Genomic DNA, 21,145 nt, shown 5'->3' on the forward strand with positions numbered 1-21,145 from the left:
GCAGCTACGCGACGCCGACTGGAAAGGACGCCCCTCTCCGTCCTCCCCCTCCCTAGAGGCAGAGTTGGGAGAGGTAAGGAAAGAGGTCGTAGTTATCCTGCGAGCCCCGAAAGGGATTCCGAAGAGGAGCGGTGAGGGAAGTCAATTGTTGAGAGACTTTAACAGTCTTGGTGGCGGGACAACGAGGCGGTTCCAGTGTCCCTGGCGGAATTGGCGGCAGAGATGGAGGAAAGGGAAGGGAGAGCCCCACTGAGGCGTAGGAGCTAGAAGTATGGGCTTGAGTCGCTGGCACCTTGTCCGCTTAGGGACGCGTCCCTAAATGACCCGTTTTGGTCCAACGGGCGGCCCTTCCGCAGATGGCTTCCCACCGACAGACCCCCGAGGCCGAAGGAGGGCGCGAGGTCTCTGTAACCGACCGAGAGGAGCCGGGCGGCGGGCAGCGAGGGCGCTGGTTCGCCAGAGAAAAGGGGATCTTCACAAGGTTTGGCTTCTGGCGCCTCTTACCTCTAGTTTTTCTAGAAACGATTGTGAAGAAGCCAAGGTGCTGACTAAAAATTATATTTATCTCTTCTTGTCCATTTCATTTGGTGGATAAACGTTTACTTTAAGAAATAAAAACTTTCTGTCTTGAGAAAGTTTGCTCTTTTATGCTTCAAGTGTAGCTTATTACCTGATGCTTGAAATTGACCTTCAGAGGAGCTTTCAGGAGAAATAGTAGGATGGGACTAAGCGAAAGAGGCTCAGCCACTTCATGTTTCACCCATGGGAACGTATGTCACGCACTTAGGACAGATGTTTCTTGTTCTATGGTATAATCCGTCAATGAATACACTAATGTTTTCTAGAAACGTGGATAATTTCGTCATTAATGCATTTCAGTTGTTTTGTATAGTGAGAAAATCTGTATGTCGTGTGCTCTATCTCAACAAAACCTAACTTGTAAAACAGTTTAAATCACTTCACAGCAATGTACAGTTTGTTTGACTGGAACTATAAACCAGAGTTTGAATTCTGTCTCTGTCTCTTACCTTGGTTTCCCTGGGCAGGCCACTTTGCTGAGCTTCTGTTTTCTCATTTCAAAATGAAATAATAAAGCTTACTTTGCAGAATTGTCTTTCTGAATGAAATTTTATATGTAAAGAGTATGACAAGTATCTCAATAAATGTCTCTTTTCCCTCTTCCCTAGTAGTATTTCAAATTATCTGACCTTTGTGCCTTGTTAATTAATCTCATTCATGCTTTATAGGTTTGTACAGTTAAACAAATATATTTACTCAAAGAACGTTGCATGTTCACAGTAGTTATAAAATACACTTCTAAACTCATAAGAGCCATGAAATGTCAGTGCCAGAAGGGATTTCAGGGAGTATGTAGTCCAATCCTTTCTTCTTAGTTTTTATCTAGTGTCTATCTAATAATTTAATTCAGTATAGGAGAGAAGGAAAAAAAGTTCATTTTAAGTTCATTACCATCTGAAGTGATTACGCATAAATGCAGCTTATGAGTCAAAAATCTCTCCTGAACAAGCCATGTTCTTTGAATTTCCACAACAGTTCAAAGTACTTCAAAGACCTTATCAACCTTACAGACATAAAAGTTCATTTTTCAGGTTGTTAAAGACAGGCTTGTTGTAAAAACAGTTTGATTAACCAAGAGAATCCTAAGGCAATGGCACCCCACTCCGGTACTCTTGCCTGGAATATCCCATGGATGGAGGAGCCTGGTGGACTGCAGTCCATGGGGTCACTGAGAGTTGGACACGACTCAGTGACTTCACTTTCCCTTTTCACTTTCATGCATTGGAGAAGGAAATGGCAACCCACTCCAGTGTTCTTGCCTGGAGAATCCCAGGGACGGTGGAGTCTGGTGGGCTGCCGTCTCTGGGGTCGCACAGAGTCGGACACGACTGAAGCAACTTAGCAGCAGTAGCAGCAGCAGCAGAAAGCACAAACAAGAAGTCTATCAAAGCCACAGTTCACTAGGTACTCCTTCCTACAGAGGCCCATTGTGACCTTGAGATCCTTTTCAGTAATTCACTGTTGTGCACCCAAAACCTGTTGATGGGATTTAATATGTAAGATAAAGCAAATTTTCCATTCCTGGTGGGGGTGGGGAGGGATCATAAAGCAAAAGGATGCAATAAATGAAAGATTAGTATACTATTATCATTTGGTTATCCACTGTCTTTTTTAAGTTGGATTGCCATTATTTTGTTCATTAGCTAATTAATAATAGGTAAATAATTTGAAAACCCCAGAGACTATGTTAGGAGTTAACTATGTGAAATGTGATTTGGTTAAGATCAACTGCAAATTCTAAGCATATCTAAAGAAGCTAATGAAGCCTTTGATAGAAAACATTTATTCAAGTTACCTCAAGCAATGAAGAGATAATTGTAAAGATCAACATAGTGTAGTGGAGTAGTGGACACAGTTATCCCATAGAAATTTAAAAAAAAAAAAAAAAACCGGACTGTTACATTGATAGGCCAAACTGGGAGCAGATACAAGTTAGGGACCTCAAAGGCAAAAAAAATTTTGACTCCTCTAGAGGTTAGCTATAAACATGAATCACCTATGTGTCTCTTCATTGGCATCTCCCTACCAGTTCAATTAGTCATTGTCTCTAGACTTGATCTCTTTTTCTATTGTGCTTTACAAATAATTACAGCTTTCTCATAACATAGGCTTGCCTCATGAATATGATACTACTTCAGGACTTCCCTTTCTACATTCGTTTTGCTTCAGTATCTACTAATTATATACTTGAATCTTGAGCTCTTCTCCCAGTTCTAATTCCTAAAGGATTCATCGTTTCATATCAGGTCACTTTGTCTCCGGCAGCCAAGATTTGTCTTTAGTATTGATCCAGTCAGATATGACAGAGGAAATTGTAGCTCAACACATGACTTGTTTGCTGTTCCTTTAGAAGGGATATTATAGTAGGACAGGTTACCTTAGGATAATATTAATAGTAAAGCAGGTCTTGATTGCTCTGTCTTGAGTTCAATTAATCAAAAATTAGTTCTGAATTAAAATATCAAATTTTTAATGCACCCACTAAAAATGAAAGTTCTAGTCTCCCAGTTGGCATACTAGTTAATGAATACCCATGTGCTGTATTTATTATAGATTATTACCATTAATTCTTAACTGATAAATTGCCACGTGTGTGTGTGTGTGTGTGTGTATATATATATATATGTGTATATGTATATATATATATATATATATAGTTTAGTCACTAAGTTGTGACCCACTCTTTTGCAATCCTATAGACTGTAACCCGCCAGGCTCCTCTGTCCATCCAATTTCCCAGGCAAGTATACTGGAGTACTGGGTTGCCATTTCCTTCTTTAGGGGATCTTCCCAACCCAGAGATTGAACCTGTGTCTCCTGCATTGCAGGTGGATTCTTTATTGCTGAGCCACAGGGCAAGCCTCATACACCTATAAATGGTATGGACCTAACAGAAGCAGAAGATACTAAGAAAAGGTGGCAACAATACACAGAAGGACCATACAAAAAAGATCTTAATGACCCAGATAACCACGATGGTGTGATCACTCACTGAGAGCCAGACATCCTGGAATGTGATGTTAAGTGGACCTTAGGAAGCATCACTACAAAGTTAGTGGAGGTGATGGAATTCCAGCCGAGTTATTTCAAATCCTAAAAGATGATACTGTGAAACTGCTGCACTCAATATGCCAGCAAATTTGAAAAATTCAACAGTGGCCACAGGACTGGAAATGGTCAGTTTTTATTCCAATCTCAAAGAAAGGCAATGCCAAAGAATGTTCCAACTACCACATAGTTGCACTCATCTCACACACTAGCAAAGTCATGCTCAAAACGCTGAATGCTCCAAGCTAAGCTTCAACAGTACGTGAACTGTGACATTCCAGATGTTCAAGCTGGTTTTGGAAAAGGCAGAGGAACCAGAGATCAAATTGCCAACATCCTTTGGATCATTGAAAAAGCAAGAGAGTTCCAGAAAAACATCTACTTACGCTTTATTGACTACACCAAAGCCTTTGACTGTGTGGGTCACAACAAAGTGTGGAAAATTCTTAAAGAGATGACAATACCAGACCACCTTACCTGCCTCCTGAGAAATTTGTATGCAGGTAAGAAACAACAGTTAGAACCATACATGGAACAACAGACTGGTTCCAAATTGGGAAAGGAATACATCAAGGCTGTATATTGCTACCCTGCTTATTTAACTTATATGCAGAGTGAAAGTGAAAGTTGCTCAGTTGTGTCCGACTCTTTGTGACCCCAAGGACTATGCAGTTCACGGAATTCTCCAGGCCAAAATGCTGGAATGGGTAGCCTTTTCCTTCTCCAGGGGATCTTCCCAACCCAGGGATCATACACCCAGGTCTCCCGCACTGCAGGCGGATTCTTTACTAGCTGAGCCACAAGGGAAGCCCCTATATGCAGAGTACATCATTTGAAATGCTGGGCTTGATGAAGCAAAAGCTGGAATCAAGATTGCCCAGAGAAATATTAATAACCTCAGATATGCAAGTGTTACCACCCTTATGGCAGAAAGTGAAGAGGAACTAAATAGCCTATTGATGAAAGTGAAAGAGGAGAGTGAAAAATCTGGCTTAGGAAAAAAACCAAACAAACTGAGATCATGGCATTCAGTCCCATCACTTCATGGCAAATAGATGGGGAAACGAAACAGTGACAGACTTTATTTTGGGGGGCTCCAAAATCATTGCAGATAGTGACTGCAGCCATGAAATTAAAAGACACTTGCTCCTTGGAAGAAAAGCTATGACAAACCTAGACAGCATATTAAAAAGCAGAGACATTACTTTGCCAACAAAGGTCCATATAGTCAAAGCTTTGTTTTTTCCAGCAGTCATGTATGGATGTGAGAGTTGACCTTCTGAAGAAAGCTGAGGACCAAAGAATTGATGCTTTTGAACTTTGGTGTTAGAGAAGACTTTTCAGAGTCCCTTGGACTGAAAGGAGATCAAATCAGTCAATCCTCAAGGAAATCAGTCCTAACATTCATTGGAAGGACTGATGCTGAAGCTGAAGCTCCAGTACTTTGGCCACCTGACGCAAAGAACTGACTCATTAGAAAAGACCCTGACACTGGGAAAGATTGAAGGCAGGAGGAGAAGGGGATGACAGAGGATGAGATGGTTACATGTCGTCACTGACTCAATGGACATGAGTTTGAGAAAGCTCTGGGAGTTGGTGTTGGACATGAAAGCCTAGTGTGCTGCAGTCCATGGGGTTGCAAAGAGTCAGACACGACTGAGCGACTGAACAGCTGCTGCTACTGCTGCTAAGTTGCATCAGTCGTGTCTGACTCTGTGACCCCATAGACGGCAGCCCACCAGGCTCTGCTGTCCCTGGGATTCTCCAGGCAAAACATTGGAGTGGGTTGCCATTTCCTTCTTCAATGCATGAAAGTGAAAGTGAAATCTCTCAGTCCTGTCCGACTCTTCACAGCAGCCATTTTTATAGTTTTAGTCCTTCTACTTCCAAAGGTGTATTTCTACTTTATGTAAAAAGCTATATATATTTAACCTTAATTTTTGACTGAGAGAAATGAATTATTTAGTAAAAAGAGTTCTAGTCACAAGTCTACTATATTAATAATTTACCACTTTGTTGTATGGGATATATGATTTTCTTTGCATTTAGCAGCCCTACTTATCAGTAGTATGTCATTTTAAATTATTAATATAAGATTGCATTCTTATCTAAGTTTTCATTTTTACTCTATTTTAAAGCCTTTTTTTTTTTCTGTTTACTTTTTGAATGAATCAAAGACCAGAAATGAGTGGAATGCTATAACTTAAGCAAGCCAAACCAAAAATCTGTTATAACCTTTATTAAATATTAAATGAAGAAAAAAATTTTAAAAACGCTACAAAATTCCAACTGATAATTACCCTATTCAGACATTGGTGAATATGTCCCTCAGTCCAACTCGACCTTCTTCATCAGAGGTAAGAGAATCTTTTTGTACTAAAATATAAGAAACACCTATCTACCATTGGTTTTTAAAAGTTTTGATAAAGCAAAAATATAGATTATATAAAGTATTATATACTAACTCCACTGTGAACCCAATTTTCTGTATCCCATTATCTGATTACAGATCTTGTATCTCTAAGGACCCCAATTATACTGGTACCTCCAGTGCATTGACCTTATAATCTTTTTTTGTTTGTTTGTTTCTCTTCTCAGGATACCCTCTCTGGCTGTCTTAAATATCATGGAGCATTCTTGATCATTCTTGCACATAATTTTGACTCATTACTCCCTCTCATTTCATTGTACTCCTTGATAAAACAAAAACCCTGGTTAATCTTCATCTGTTCCTCATGTATACCGACACTGGCACATGGCTGGAGAAAAATATACCAGCATAAGGACTATTCTCACTTCAATGAGCGTGAATCTCAAGTGGAACTTTTTGCTAGGAGGCAACAAGACTACCTCCTACTTATTCTCTGTTCCACTGTTTTAGACAACTATTTCATACCTCCTCAAACTCCAGTACCTTCTTACCATTTTTTTCTTTAAATTAACTCCAAACAAGTTTTCACTCCTCTACTCCACCAAAACCGACTGCCCTGTTCACCTTTACATTACTAAAGCTATTGTTTAATTCTTATTTCACATACGCTTGATCTGTATGTGCACAATAGTTGACACCATTGATCACTCTCTTCCTTGACATAATTCCTTGTTATTCAGTCTCCTTTTAAAAAATATTTATATATTTGGCTGCATCGAGTCTTAGTTGCAGCACATGGGATCTGTACTTTAGGCATGCAGGATCTTCAGTTGCAGCATATGGGATCTGTTTCCCTGACTAGAGATCGAACCTGGGTCCCCTGCATTGGTAGAATAGAGTCTTAGTACTAGACTACCAAGGAAGTCCCTGTTCTGTCTTCTTCTCTTTTAGGTGTTTTTCTTCTTCCTGATCTCTTGATACTGGGGAATTTCAGGGGTCAGCTCTTTGTTCTCTTCTCTGTTTGCACTCATTGTGATCTTTATCCAATCTAGTAGTTTTAAATACCAACATTATGCTACGTATTCACAAATTTATATCCCCATCCCAACCCTCTTTCCCAAATTCCAGACTGATGTTGTCAGCTGCCTACTTGAAATCTCCACTTGGATGACCAATAGACAACAGAAACTCAACATGTTTGAAACAACTATACTTCTCCCTGCAACCCAAACCTGTACTAACCATGACCTTACTCATTTCAGTTTATGGCAAATCCATCCTTTTAATATCTGAGGCCAAATACCTTGGAGTCATACTTAATGCCTTACCAAACTTCACTTCTTGGACACTCAGTTCAGTTCAGTCACTCAGTAATGTCTGACTCTTTGCGACTCCATGGACTGCAGCGTGCCAGGCCTCCCTGTCCATCACCGACTCCTGGAGTTTACTCAAACTCATGTCCATTGTCAGTGATGCCATCCAACCATCTTATCCTCTGTCATCCCCTTCTCCTCCTGCCTTCAATCTTTCCCAGCATCAGAGTCTTTTCAAATGAGTCAGCTCTTCACATCAGGTGGCCAAAATATTGGAGTTTCATCTTCAACATCAGTCCTTCCAATGAATATTCAGGACTGATTTCCTTAGGATGGACTGGTTGGATCTCCTTGCAGTCCAAAGGACTCTGAAGAGTCTTCTCCAACACTGAAGTTCAGCTTTGATTAGACAGACCCTTGCTGGTAAAGTAATGTCTCTGCTTTTTAATATGCTGTCTAGTTTGGTTGTAGCTTTTCTTCCAAGGAGCAAGTGTCTTTTAATTTCATGGCTGCTGTCACCATCTGCAGTGATTTTGGAGCCCCCCAAAATAAAGTCTCTCACTGTTTCCATTGTTTCCCCATCTATTTGCTGTGAAGTGATGGGACCAGATGCCATGATCTTTGTTTTCTGAATGTTGAGTTTTAAGCCAACTTTTTCACTCTCCTCTTTCACTTTCATCAAGAGGCTCTTTAGTTCTTTGCTTGCTGCCATAGAGTGGTGTCATCTGTATATCTGAGGTTATTGATATTTCTCCCAGTTTGTGATTTCAGCTTGTGCTTCTTCAAGCCCAGCATTTCTCATGATGTACTCTGCATATAAGTTAAATTAGCAGGGTGACAATATACAGCTTTGACTGTACCCCTTTCCCGATTTGGAACCAGTCTGTTGTTCCATGTTCAGTTCTAACTGTTGCTTCTTGACCTGCATACGGATTTCTCGAGAGGCGGGTTAGGTGGTCTGGTATTCCCATCTCTTTCAGAATTTTCCAGTTTATTGTGATCCACACAAAGGCTTTGGCATAGTCAATAAAGCAGAAGTAGATGTTTTTCTGGAATTCTCTTACTTTTTCGATGATCCAGCGGATGTTGGCAATTTGATCTCTGGTTCCTCTGCCTTTTCTAAATTTAGCTTGAACATCTGGAAGTTCACAATTCACGTACTGTTGAAGCCTGGCTTGGAGAACTTTGAGCATTACTTTGCTAGCATGTGAGATGAATTTAATCTGAAAGAAAATAGCTGAATCACTTTGCTATATACCTGAAACAGAAAATTATAAATCAACTGTACTTCAATTAAAATAAAAAAGATATGAGAACCAAATGCATATGTTATCCTTGATTGGATTCTAGATTGAAAGAACATTCTAAGGACAGTTGGACAATAGGGGAAATTTGAATATGGACTAGATATCAGTTGACATTAAGGAATTGTTTTCTTAGATGTGTATTTGAATTATTCCATTTAAAACTGAAAATTACTCCCTCTTTTATCCCCCCCCCTTTTTTTGCCCTGCTCTACTAATTATTTTTGACCAGGGATGTTCACTTTCTAATTTTCTATATCACTTACCAGTGTTTTATATTTAATGTTTATTGTCTGTGTCCCTCACAAGGCTGAGACTAGTCTGAGGCAAAGTAGTCAGTTGTCTTTGGTGCAAAACTTAAAGAGGCACCAAAAAAATTAAGTTATTAAAATAAATAATAAAAGATTTCTAAAATGAAAAGTTAATGGAAAAACCAATGATGAACAGGATATCAATATTTTAAATAGAAACAGGATTCAATAATGCTATGCCTAGCCATTTTGGAGCCAGAGGCAAAAGGCAAAATATATATCCCTCTGTATATCTTTTAATGTATTTTTACTTTGTGTATTTATTTATTGTAGAAGAGTTAATTTTATTTTCATTTATTTAAAAAAATTTTTAATCATAGTTGATTTACAATATAGTGTAAGTTTAAGATGGGCTTCCCAGGTGGCTCAGTGTTGAAGAATCTGCCTGACCATGCAGGAGATGCATGTTTGATCCCTGGGTCAGGAAGAAACCCTGGAGTAGGAAATGGCAAATCACTCCAGTATTCTTGCCTGAGAAATTTTGTGGACAGAGAAACCTGACAGGCCACACAGTCCATGGGGTCCCAAAGAGTTGGACACAACTGAGCAACTGAGCACTCCACAGGTATGTTTTGGGTATGAAAGTGAAAGTCACTCAGCTGTGTCCAACTGTTTTCAACCCCATGTACTATACAGTCCATGGAATTCTCCAGGCCAGAATACTGGAGTGGTTAGCCATTCCTCTCTCCAGGGCATCTTCTGACCCAGGGATGGAACCTAGGTCTCTCGCATTGCAGGCAGATTCTTTACCCTCTGAGTCATCAGAGAAGCCCCATCACAGCAATTCAGTTATGCATGTGTGTATATATATATTCTTTTCCAGATTCTTTTCCCTAAGAAGTTATTACATAATATTCAGTATAGCTTCCTGTGCTATTTAATGTATTTTTAAATAGTTTTAATGAGAATATTATTGATGAGTTTACTTCCATTAAAGCCAGGAAAGTAAAATTACAATAAAGTTGAGTTTTGATATAAATAGAATGTTTAACCTTAAAGTGATGTCCTGAGTTTTAATACAGGCTTGCAAAATTTTCAATATTTTTTCAAATATGTTGTTCTGGAAAAAGTTAGCCATTAAGAAACGTATTTTTTAAAAAGCCTGTATATAGCAGTTTGCTTTTTTCTTTTTTTTCTATTCAGGCTATAATAGTACAATTCTACCTTTAAATTTATGATATTTTGTTCATCATGAATTTTCTTCATTGAATAGGTCTTTAAATATTATTTACCTCAATGATTGAGGCTTTGGTGCCACTTTAAATTTTGTACCTGAGGTGAGTGCTTCACTTGCCTCACCCTTCTTGTCCTGATACCTCATTAGAATATCAGCTACATGCAGGCATGGACCTTTGTTTTATTCACTACATACCCATAGTGCCTAGAACAGTACTTCCACATAGTAGGTATGTTTGTTGAATGAATGAATAAATTAAAATTCTCCATAAATTAATTTACTTTACAAAATGTTTCAAAGGCCAGGAAATGTTTTATTATTATAATTACTTTTTCTTTATTTTGCCTCCTCATTCAATTATGGAATGAAAGTATATACAAATACTTTGAATTATAATTCATGAATTGTATAAAAATATTGAAGTAATTACTTGCTTTATGAAAATGGAGTAAAATGTTTAGTTCAAGAAATATTTTTCTACTATAAAATATTGATATATTCATATAAATGATAAGGCCATATTTACTTCAAATTTCTGAAAGTTTTATAAATATTTATTATAGCTTTAATATTTACTATTATAGTATTAGTACATAGTATAGCTTTTAGCTGTTAAGAGGATGGTATAACCAGAGAGTAATCTTTTATTTATTTATTTATTTTTAAAAATTAATTTATTTATTTTACTTTACAATATTGTATTGGTTTTGCCATACGTTGACTTGAATCTGCCATGAGTATACATGTGATCCCCATCCTGAATCCCCCTCCCACCTCCCTCCCTCCCCATCCCATCCCTCTGGGTCATCCCAGTGTACCAGCCCCAAGCACCCTATATCATGCATCAAACCTGGACTGGTGATTCATTTCACATATGATATTTTACATGTTTCAATGCCATTCTCCCATATCATCCTGCCCTCACCCTCTCCCACAGAGTCCAAAAGACTGTTCAATATATCTGTGTCTCTTTTGCTGTCTTGCATACAAGGTTATTGTTACCTTCTTTCTAAATTGCGTATATATGTGTTAGTATACTGTATTAGTGTTTTTCTTTCGGGCTTACTTCACTCTGTATAATAAGCTCAGTTTCATTCACCTCATTAGAACTGATTCAAATGTATTCTTTTTAATGGCTTAGTAATACTCAATTGTGTATATATACCACAGCTTTCTTATCCATCCATCTGCTGATGGATATCTAGGTTGCTTCCATGTCCTGGCTATTATAAACAGTGCTGCGATGAACATTGGGGTATATGTGTCTCTTTCGATTCTGGTTTCTTCAGTGCGTATACCCAGCAGTGGGATTGCTGGGTCATATGGCAGTTCTATTTCCAGTTTTTAAGGAATCTCCACACTGTTCTCCATAGTGGCTGTACTAGTTTGCATTCCCACCAACAGTGTAAGAGGGTTCCCTTTTCTCCACACCCTCTCCATCATTTATTGTTTGTAGACTTTTGGATAGCAGCCATTCTGACTGGCGTGAAATGGTACCTCATTGTGGTTTTGATTTGCATTTCTCTGATAATGATTGATGTTGAGCATCTTTTCATATGTTTGTTCGCCATCTGTATGTCATCTTTGGAGAAATGTCTCTTTAGTTCTTTGGCCCACTTTTTGATTGGGTCTTTTATTTTTCTGGAATTGAGCTGCAGGAGTTGCTTGTATATTTTTGAGATTAATTCTTTGTCTGTTGCTTCGTTTGCTGAGAGTAATCTTTAAATGCCCTGAAATTCAAAATACAGCATATAAGAAACTTCACTATTCAATCTATGCAGACATCTTAAACTGTTAGTTAATATTCTGACATCAAAATATATAGATAATATGCTTGGTCTATCGGAGAAGGCAATGGCATCCCACTCCAGTACTCTTGCCTGGAAAATCCCATAAACGGAGGAGCCTGGTAGGTTGCAGTCCATGGGGTCGCTGAGGGTCAGACACGACTGAACGACTTCACTTTCACTTTTCACTTTCATGCATTGGAGAAGGAAATGGTAACCGACTCCAGTGTTCTTGCCTGGAGAATCCCAGGGACGGCGGAGCCTGGTGGGCTGCCATCTATGGGGTCGCACAGAGTCGGACACGACTGAAGCAACTTAGCAGCAGCAGCACGCTTGGTCTATAAAAACAACTTGAGCAAATTACTCATTCAACAGCCATTTTCATTTCCTATAAGAATTACTAATATTAATGTGAGGTCTTATTTACTTCAAATTTAAAAAACATTTTTTCAGTTACAGACTTCCCTGGTGGTTCAGACGGTAAAGTGTCTGTCTACAATGTGAGAGACCTGGGTTCGATCCCTGGGTTGGGAAGATTCCCTGGAGAAGGAAATGGCAACCCACTCCAGTACTCTTGCCTTGAAAATCTCATGGACAGAGGAGCTTGGTGCAGGATACTGTCCATGGGATCGCAAAGAGTCGGGCGCAACTGAGCGACTTCACTTTTCACTATACTGTAGTGTATAATCATTTAAATGCTTTTGACTTTTAATATGGATGAGTAGCAAACTTTCATTGAAGTAAAAGTCTTTATTTGCTATAACTGTTTTGTAGAAATCTAAATATTCTTCTCAGTGGATGAATTCTAATTGAGGTCATAAAACAATAGAAAAGATGATAGTACATATAAGCACAGACAACATATAAACACAAACAATCTAAGCTTACAGACCTGCCCTATGTGGAAACAACAATTCCTTTTCCATCACTAGTCAGGAATAGGTTCTTCCTCAAATTCTGGTAAACAAAAATATTCCCCAAACCTCTGTATTCCGACTTCAGCAGGTTGGAACTAGCAATCATCACAGCTGTGTTAGGGAGACTATATATATAAGGATTTTATATATATAGAATAAGGACTATATATATATATATATATAAAGAAGGATTCCATAAAATCACACAAATTAAACTGTGTAGGTAGAGGTCAGGGAAAGGGGCAATGGTTGGTAATAGGAAATCTGATCTTGGCAACCTAGTGTCCTTATTGCAAGCCACAAATGTTTTGTGTGTCATATATATGTTAAGGAAATCTAGCACCACATCTAGGACATTGTTTCCAAGGGAAAATGTGCTCCAGTGCCTAGTAGCCAACTTAGCGTATTTCAGGCTCTTCATTTTGTTTTTTTTGTATGTGTTTGTTCAGAAGGATACATATATACCTTGTTTATTTCAATGATGTTTATTAAACTCAAATTCTAGAGGATATTAATTGATTTTTCTCACTTAAAAATGATTTTAACTGACTTTATTCTTAATTTATTCAGTTGGTGGAACTTTATGTTTTTTATGTCCCTGAAGGATCATGGAATTATAAGTTAAATACCATTTCAATCGAAGTTGTTAACAAATTCATTTCAGCTGGATTTATAAGGCAAGTATTTTGTAGTCACATTACAATGTGTCTGAAAAAGCAATCTTTTTTTTCTGCAGAGAAAAATGCTTTGTGGAAATTCAAAAATTGTAAGTGAAAAATATCTTGTTCATGTGATGGATCCAGTCCCTGTCTTGATGAATACTATCAATAAATAGTACTATGTAACTGTTAAAAAGTGCCATAGGAACAGATGTCACTTAGCCATAGCACTGCCACCTAGAAAACAGATTATAACTAACCTGTGTAGTAACCAGGCTATACACAAAGAGAATTAAGACCATATTTACCTGAAATTAGAAACCTACTGAAGAGCTGTGACTAGTGGCTAAACCAGTATATCTACAATGACTTTTTCACTGAACTATTTAAAAATAGAAACACAATATATATATATATATATACATATAACATATATATGGGCTTCCCAGGTGGCGCTAGTGGTAAAGAACTCGCCTGCCAATGCAGGAGACGTGAGGCACACGGATTTGATTCCTCAGTCGGGAAGATCCCCTGGAGGAAAGCCGGGCAACCCACTCCAGTATTCATGCCTGGAGAATCGCATGGACAGAAGAGCCTGATGGGCCGTTGTCAACTGGGATGTAAAGAGTTGGATACGACTGAAGCGACTGAGCACGCACATAACATATATATTATTTCACCTTCACAGAAACACACATGATACTATGTGTTCTAATTGCCTATTATTTCTCTCGAGGACACCTCAGTCTTCCTAATCTTCCCCATCATTTTTTTCAAGCACATGAACTTCCTTTGTGTTCTGGAACACATTAGACATAGCCCTACCTCAGAACTCTTGTACTTGCTGTTTCTTTTGTCTAAAATGCTCTTTGTGCCTTTACATATGCTATCTCATCGCCTTCATTCATGTCTTTTCTCCACTAGTACTTTTTTGTTTATATTTTCTCTCATCAGAATACTCATCCTTGCCTGCTTTATGTTTCTCTATAGTACTGGGCTTCCCTGGTAGCTCAGCAATAAGGAATCTGCCTGCCAGTGCAGGAGACGTGGGTTTGATCCCTGCATTGGAAAGATTCCCTGGAGAAATAAATGGCAACCCACTCTAGTGTTCTAGCCTGGAGAATCCCATGGACAGAGGAGCCTGGCAGACTGTAGTCCATGCTGTCACAAAGAAACAGATAGGACTGAGTGACTAAACAGCAACAAATAGTACTTAGCAGTGTCTTACGAATTAAATTTTTTCTTACTTACTTCGTTAATTTTTCACTTCCACCATTAGATTGTAAGGTCTATAAGGGCAAAAATATTTGTTTTGTTGATTGCCTTATTCTCAACCCTACAACAATATCTGACACAAACAGGAGCTCAGTATATATTTGTTAATTGAATGAGTTAATTATATAATATTCCCCTAAAAGTCTAGAAAAATAAGGACTCAGAACAAGAGCTTTAAATTTTAGATGTTGAGGAATGAAGTGTTCCCAATAAGCAAAGGTGTATAGTCTGATGACATTTGATCATCAAAGAAAGTCTTAAGCACTAGCTAACACTGTCAAATTTCCAAAATAAATATCTGTGGCTAAGTCCTTCTTTAAGATACATATAATATTATATAAATATCATTGCATGGTTTTATTTTAATAAAAAAACTGAAGGTAGATTAGAAAAGTGAAATTGAAGGTAGATGAGAAAAGAAAATAAGTCTTTTTTAGTACAGAAAAGACTTTTATAAACTGTACATTTGGATAATTTAAAATTTTAATGATTTTATTGATTAAGTGACTTTTAACCATTTTGTAAAAAAAATATTTACAGCCTTCAAGCCTACAAAGTTCCAAGCAATGTAGAAACACAATATATTAAGCTATATGCTACTGCTAAGTCACTTCAGTCGTGTCCGACTCTGTGCGACCCCATAGACAGCAGCCCACCAGGCTCCCCCGTCCCTGGGTTTCTCTAGGCAAGAACACTGGAGTGGGTTGCCATTTCCTTCTCCAATACATGAAAGTGAAAAGTGAAAGTGAAGTCGCTCAGTCGTGCCCGACTCTTAGCGACCCCATGGACTGCAGCCTACCAGGTTCCTCCATCCATCAGATTTTCCAGGCAAGAGTACTGGAGTGGGGTGCCATTGCCTTCTCCAATTAAGCTATATATGATCTATTAAATTGGGCTTCCTTGGTGGCTAAATGGTAAAGAATCCGCCTACTATTGCAGGAGACATGGGTTTGATCCCTGGTCTGGGAAGATCCCATATGCCATAGAGCAACTAAACCTGTGCTCTAGTGGCTGGGAACTGCAACTACTGAAGCCAGGGCACCCTAGAACCCATGCCCCTTAACAAGAGAAGCCACCACAATGAAAAGCCCTAGCACCACAACTACAGAGTAGCTCCTACTCATCACAACTAGAAAAAAGCCCTGTATAGCAACAAAGACCCCAATAAGCAAAGATGTATAGTCTGATGACATTCAATCATCAAAGAAAGTCTTAAGCACTAGCTAACACTGTCAAACTTCCAAAATAAATATCTGTGGCTAAATCCTTCTTTAAGATACATATAATATTATATAAATATCATTGCATGGTTTTATTTTAATAAAAAAACTGAAGGTAGATGAGAAAAGTAAAATTGAAGGTAGATGAGAAAAGAAAATAAGTCTTTTAGTACAGAAAGGACTTTTATAAACTGTAAATTTGGATAATTTAAAATTTTAATGATTTTATTAAGTGACTTTTAACCATTTTGTAAAAAAATTTACAGCCTTTAAGCCTTCAAAGTTCCAAGCAATGTAGAAACACAATATATTAAGTTATATGTGATCTATTAAATTAGTATTTAGACTTGAGATAAAAGACTAAAGCTATTGAATCTTTATTATAGCTGAAATCTATTTTATTTTACATTATAAGGCAATGTCATGATATTTCAGAGTATCTCCTCACCTAACTTTACAAGACCTGAGGGAGCATCTCAGTGAGTTCCTTGGTGAAGAAGCTGTTGCAGAGAAATTTTTATTTCTCAAATGCATTGGAAATAATCTAACTGTAGTAAGTTTTATTAATTTTTCCTTTTGATTATAGAAAAGCATACCTTAACAAATTTTCTTTCTTAAATGCTTATCAACTCAACTCCTTAATATACTATGCAATATGTAATTTCAATCATAACAAAATGGAAATATCATTTAGCACACAGGTCATCAAGAAAAGATGGACCTTTCTGGTATATTACTGTGCACTAAAATATAGCAGGGCAGCGGCGGGTGGGGGGGTTGGTGTGTAAATTTCCCTGGGGAGAAAAGAAAGACAAATTTTAAATGTGATCATATATTTTAAAATTTAATAGCATTAGAAGCTGTATAAATGAGCATTTGTGGGGGAAAAAATGGATTCTCATTTGTTAGGCCACAACTAGCCTTGTTTGATGTGGAATGGCTCCAATATACTGTGTTTGATGGGGCAGGAATCAACTATTCTCAACTGAACACTCCTATTTGTAGCTTCAGTGGCAGGATTTTCTAAATAGAGAGTTTTCCTAGCTGAAATCTCAGCCCAGCAAACCATGAGATCTCAAAGTTTCTGGTTTCTCTTATTTATATAAGGTTTATTTCTCTAATCAAGATTTTCCCTACTTAAACTCTAAGTAGGCAAGAATCCCTTAGAAGAAATGGAGTAGGCCTCACAGTCAACAAAAGAGTCAGAAATGCAGTAATGCAGTACTTGGGTGCAATCTCAAAAACAGAAGAAAGACCTCTTTGTTTTCAAGGAAAAGCAATATCACAGCAATCCAAGTCTATTCCCCAACCACTAATGCTGAAGGAGCTGAAGTTGGATGGTTCTATGATGACCTAAAAACCTTGTTGAACTAACACCCTCCAATAGATGTCTTTTTCATCATAGGCAACTGGAGTGAAAAAGTAGGAAGTCAAGAGGTACGTAGAGTAACAGGCAAGTTTGGCTTTGGAGTACAAAATGAAGCAGAGCAAAGGCTGACAGAGTTTTGCCAAGAGAACGCACAAGTTATAGCAAACACCGTCTTCCAGCAACACATGAGATGATACTACACATGGACATCCCTAGACAGTCAATACCGAAATCAGATTGATTATGTTCTTTGCAGCCAAAGATGGAGAAGCTCTATACAGTCAGCAAAAACAAGACCGGGAGCTGACTATGGTTCAGATCATGAACTCCTTATTACCAAATTCAGACTGAAATTGAAGAAAGTAGGGAAAACCACTAGAACATTCAGGTATGACCTAAATCAAATCCCTTAGATTATACAATGGAAGTGACAAATGGATTAAAGGGATTAGATCTGAGAGAGTGCCTGAAGAACTATGGGCAGAGGTTCATAATATTGTAAGAAGGTGGTGATCAAAACCATCCCCAAGAAAAAGAAATGCAAAAAGGTAAGTGTTGCCTGAGGAGGCCTTAAGAATAGCTGAGAAAAGAAGAGAAAGGAAAGCAAAAGATAAAAGGAAAGATACCCATCTGAATTCAGAATTCCAAAGAATAGCAAGGATAAGATACAATAAGAAAGACCTCCTACGTGATCAATGTAAAAAAATAGAGGAAAACAATAGGATGGGAAAGACTAGAGCTCTCTTCAAGAAAATTAGAGATACCAAGGGAATATTTCATGCAAAAATGGGCACAATAAAGGACAGAAATTTTATGGACCTAACAGAAGCAGAAGATATTAAAAAGAGGTGGCAAGATTACACAAAATAACTATACAAAAAAAGATCTTAATGACGCAGATAACCATGATGGTGTGATCACTCACCCAGCGCCAGACATCCTGGAATGTGAAGTCAAGTGGGCCTTAAGAAGAATTACTACAAACAAAGTTAATGGAGGTGATGGAATTTCAGCTGAGTTATTTCAAATCCTAAAAGATGATGCCGTGGAAGTGCTGCATTCAATATACCGGCAAATTTGGAAAATTCAGCACTGGTCACATGACTGGAAAAGGTCAGTTTTCATTTCAATCCCAAAGAAAGGCAATGCCAAAGAATGTTAAAACTACCACATAGTTGCATTCATCTCACATATTAGCAAAGTAATGCTCAAAATGCTCCAAGCTAGGCTTCAACAGTACATGAACCAAGAACTCCCAGATGTTCAAGCTGGATTTAGGAAAGGCAGAGGAACCAGAGGTCAAATTGTCAACATACATTGAATAATAGAAAAAGCAAGAGAATTCCAGAAAAACATCTACTTCTGTTTCACTGACTACGCTAAAGCCTTTGACTGTGTGGATCACAACAAAGTGTGGAAAATTCTGAAAGAGATGGGAATACCAGACCACCTGACCTGCCTCTTGAGAAATCTGTGTGCAGATCCAGAAGCAACAGTTAGAACTGGACATGGAACAACAGACTGGTTCCAAATGGAAAAGGAGTATGTCAAGGCTGTATGTTGTCACCCTGCTTATTTAGCTTATATGGTAAGTACTTCATGTGAAATGCAGGGCTGGATGAAGCACAAGTGGGAATCAAGTTTGCCCAGAGAAATGGCAATAATCTCAGATATACATATAACACCACCCTTATGGCAGAAAGCAAAGAGGAATTAAAGAGCCTCTGATGAAGGTGAAAGAGGAGAGTGAGAAAAAGCTGGCCTAAAACTCAGCATTCAAAAAACGAAGACCATGGCATCCAGTCCATCACTTCATGTCAAGTAGATGGGGAAACAATAGAAATAGTGACGGAATTTATTTTCTTGGACTCCAAAATCATTGCAGATGGTGACTGCAGCCTTGACATTAAAAGTAGTTTGCTTCTTGGAAGAAAAGTTATGACCAACCTAAACTGCATATTTAAAAGCAGAGACATTACTTTGCCAACAAAGGTCCATCTAGTCAAAGCTATGGTTTTTCCAGTAGTCATGTATGGATGTGAGAGTTGGACTATAAAGAAAACTGAGCACCAAAGAACTGATACTTTTGAACTGTGTTGTTGGAGAAGACTCTTGAGAGTCCCTTGGGCTGCAAGGAGATCAAACCAGTCAATCCTAAAGGAAATCAGTCCTGAATATTCATTGGAAGGACTGATGATGAAGCTTAAGCTCTAATACTTTGGCCACCTGATGTGAAGAACTGACTCTTTAGAAAAGACTCTAATGCTGGGAAGAGATTGAAGGCAGTAGGAGAAGGGGATGACAGAGGATGAGATGGTTGGATGGATCACCAACGTGATGGACATGAGTTGGAACAAGCTCTGGGAGTTGGTGATGGACATGGAAGCCTGATGTACTGCAGTCCGTGGGGTCACAAAGAGTTGGACAGGACAGAATGACTAAACTGAATTGAAACTGTAAAATGCAGTTTATTTCTATTCTACTCTAGTTTAAACATATTATTATTATGTATTTGCTTATTGGTTATTTGTTTAACTCTGCCTAGACTGTAGCTCCCTGTGAGCAAAGACCTTATTTTATTCACTATTTTATTTACAAATGCCTGACAAGGCTTTTAGCACTTAGGCATTTAAATGTTTATTGAAAAAATTAATAATGAGTAATAATGAAAAAAATAAACATCCCCCCCAAAGTAGTACTGTAGAGGAATTTGCTATTGGGATTCTTGGGCTTATCTACTAGATTTAAACATTTTGGCATAGAGTTCTGTTCCATACACAGAACATTAATTTATTGATCATAAGATTGTTTCCCTTAATCTCGGAAGAAAAAGAATTACTCCCATAAATTTTTGTTCTTTTTCATGATATGTAAAATAAATATCAGCCACAGAATTCTGAATTGGAAACGATCTGACAATAATTAAAATCAAATTCTAAACTATTTCTAATAACTGTTTGTTTTTTATTTTCAACAAATAGTTATTGATGTTTTTCTCTATACAAAATGAGAGAAAGAAAAGAATTGGACATAGATTTTTCCCTTAAAGAATATTCAGGATACAGGATGCTTGGGGCTGGTGCACTGGGATGACTCAGAGGGATGGTATGGGGAGGGTGGTGGGAGGGGCGTTCAGGAGTGGGAACACATGTACACCCATGGTGGACTCATGTTGATGTATGGCAAAACCAATACAATATTGTAAAGTAAAAAAATAATAATAAGAATAATAAGAATATTCAGTGTAGTGGTGAAAACAAAATACAAAAATAATTAAAACAGCATATTCTGTATATTTCGATGATCACAATTTGTTGACAATTTGATCTCTGGTTCCTCTGCCTTTTCTAAATCCAGCTTGAGCATCTGGAAGTTCATGGTTCACATACTATTGAGGCCTGGCTTGGAGAATTTTGAGCATTATTTTGCTAGTGTCTCAGATGAATGCAATTGTGAGGTAGTTTGAGCAACCTGTGGCATTGCCTTTCTTTGGGACTGGAATGAATCTGACCTTTCCCAGTCCTGTGGCCACTGCTGAGTTTTCCAAATTTGCTGGCATATTGAGTGCAGCACTTTCACAGCATCATCTTTTAGGATTTGAAATAGCTCAACTGGAATTCCATCACCTCCACTAGCTTTGTGCATAGTGATGCTTCCTAAGGCCCACTTGACTTTGCATTCCAGGATGTCTGGCTCTAGGTGAGTGATCACACCATTGTGACTATCTGGGCCGTGAAGATCTTTTTCGTATAGTTCTTCTGTATATTCTTGCCACCTCTTTCTAATATCCTCTGCTTCTGTTGGGTCCATACCAT

General features: G+C 38.1%; 1 protein-coding gene across 1 annotated transcript in view; it reads left to right on the forward strand.

Moving 5' to 3' along the window:
- The first annotated feature begins 2 nt into the window (after positions 1 to 2).
- The window catches only part of SPATA1 (spermatogenesis associated 1), a 66,818-nt gene continuing 45,675 nt past the window's right edge, over positions 3 to 21,145 (forward strand). Inside the window, 4 exon segments of the mRNA XM_027973170.3 lie at positions 3 to 73; positions 3,408 to 5,984; positions 13,378 to 13,484; positions 16,397 to 16,514. Of these exon segments, the coding sequence (XP_027828971.2) occupies positions 5,949 to 5,984; positions 13,378 to 13,484; positions 16,397 to 16,514 (261 nt within the window). The 5' untranslated portion in view covers positions 3 to 73; positions 3,408 to 5,948.

Source organism: Ovis aries, chromosome 1, assembly GCF_016772045.2.
Source record: "Ovis aries strain OAR_USU_Benz2616 breed Rambouillet chromosome 1, ARS-UI_Ramb_v3.0, whole genome shotgun sequence".
Taxonomy (NCBI): Eukaryota; Metazoa; Chordata; class Mammalia; order Artiodactyla; family Bovidae; genus Ovis; species Ovis aries.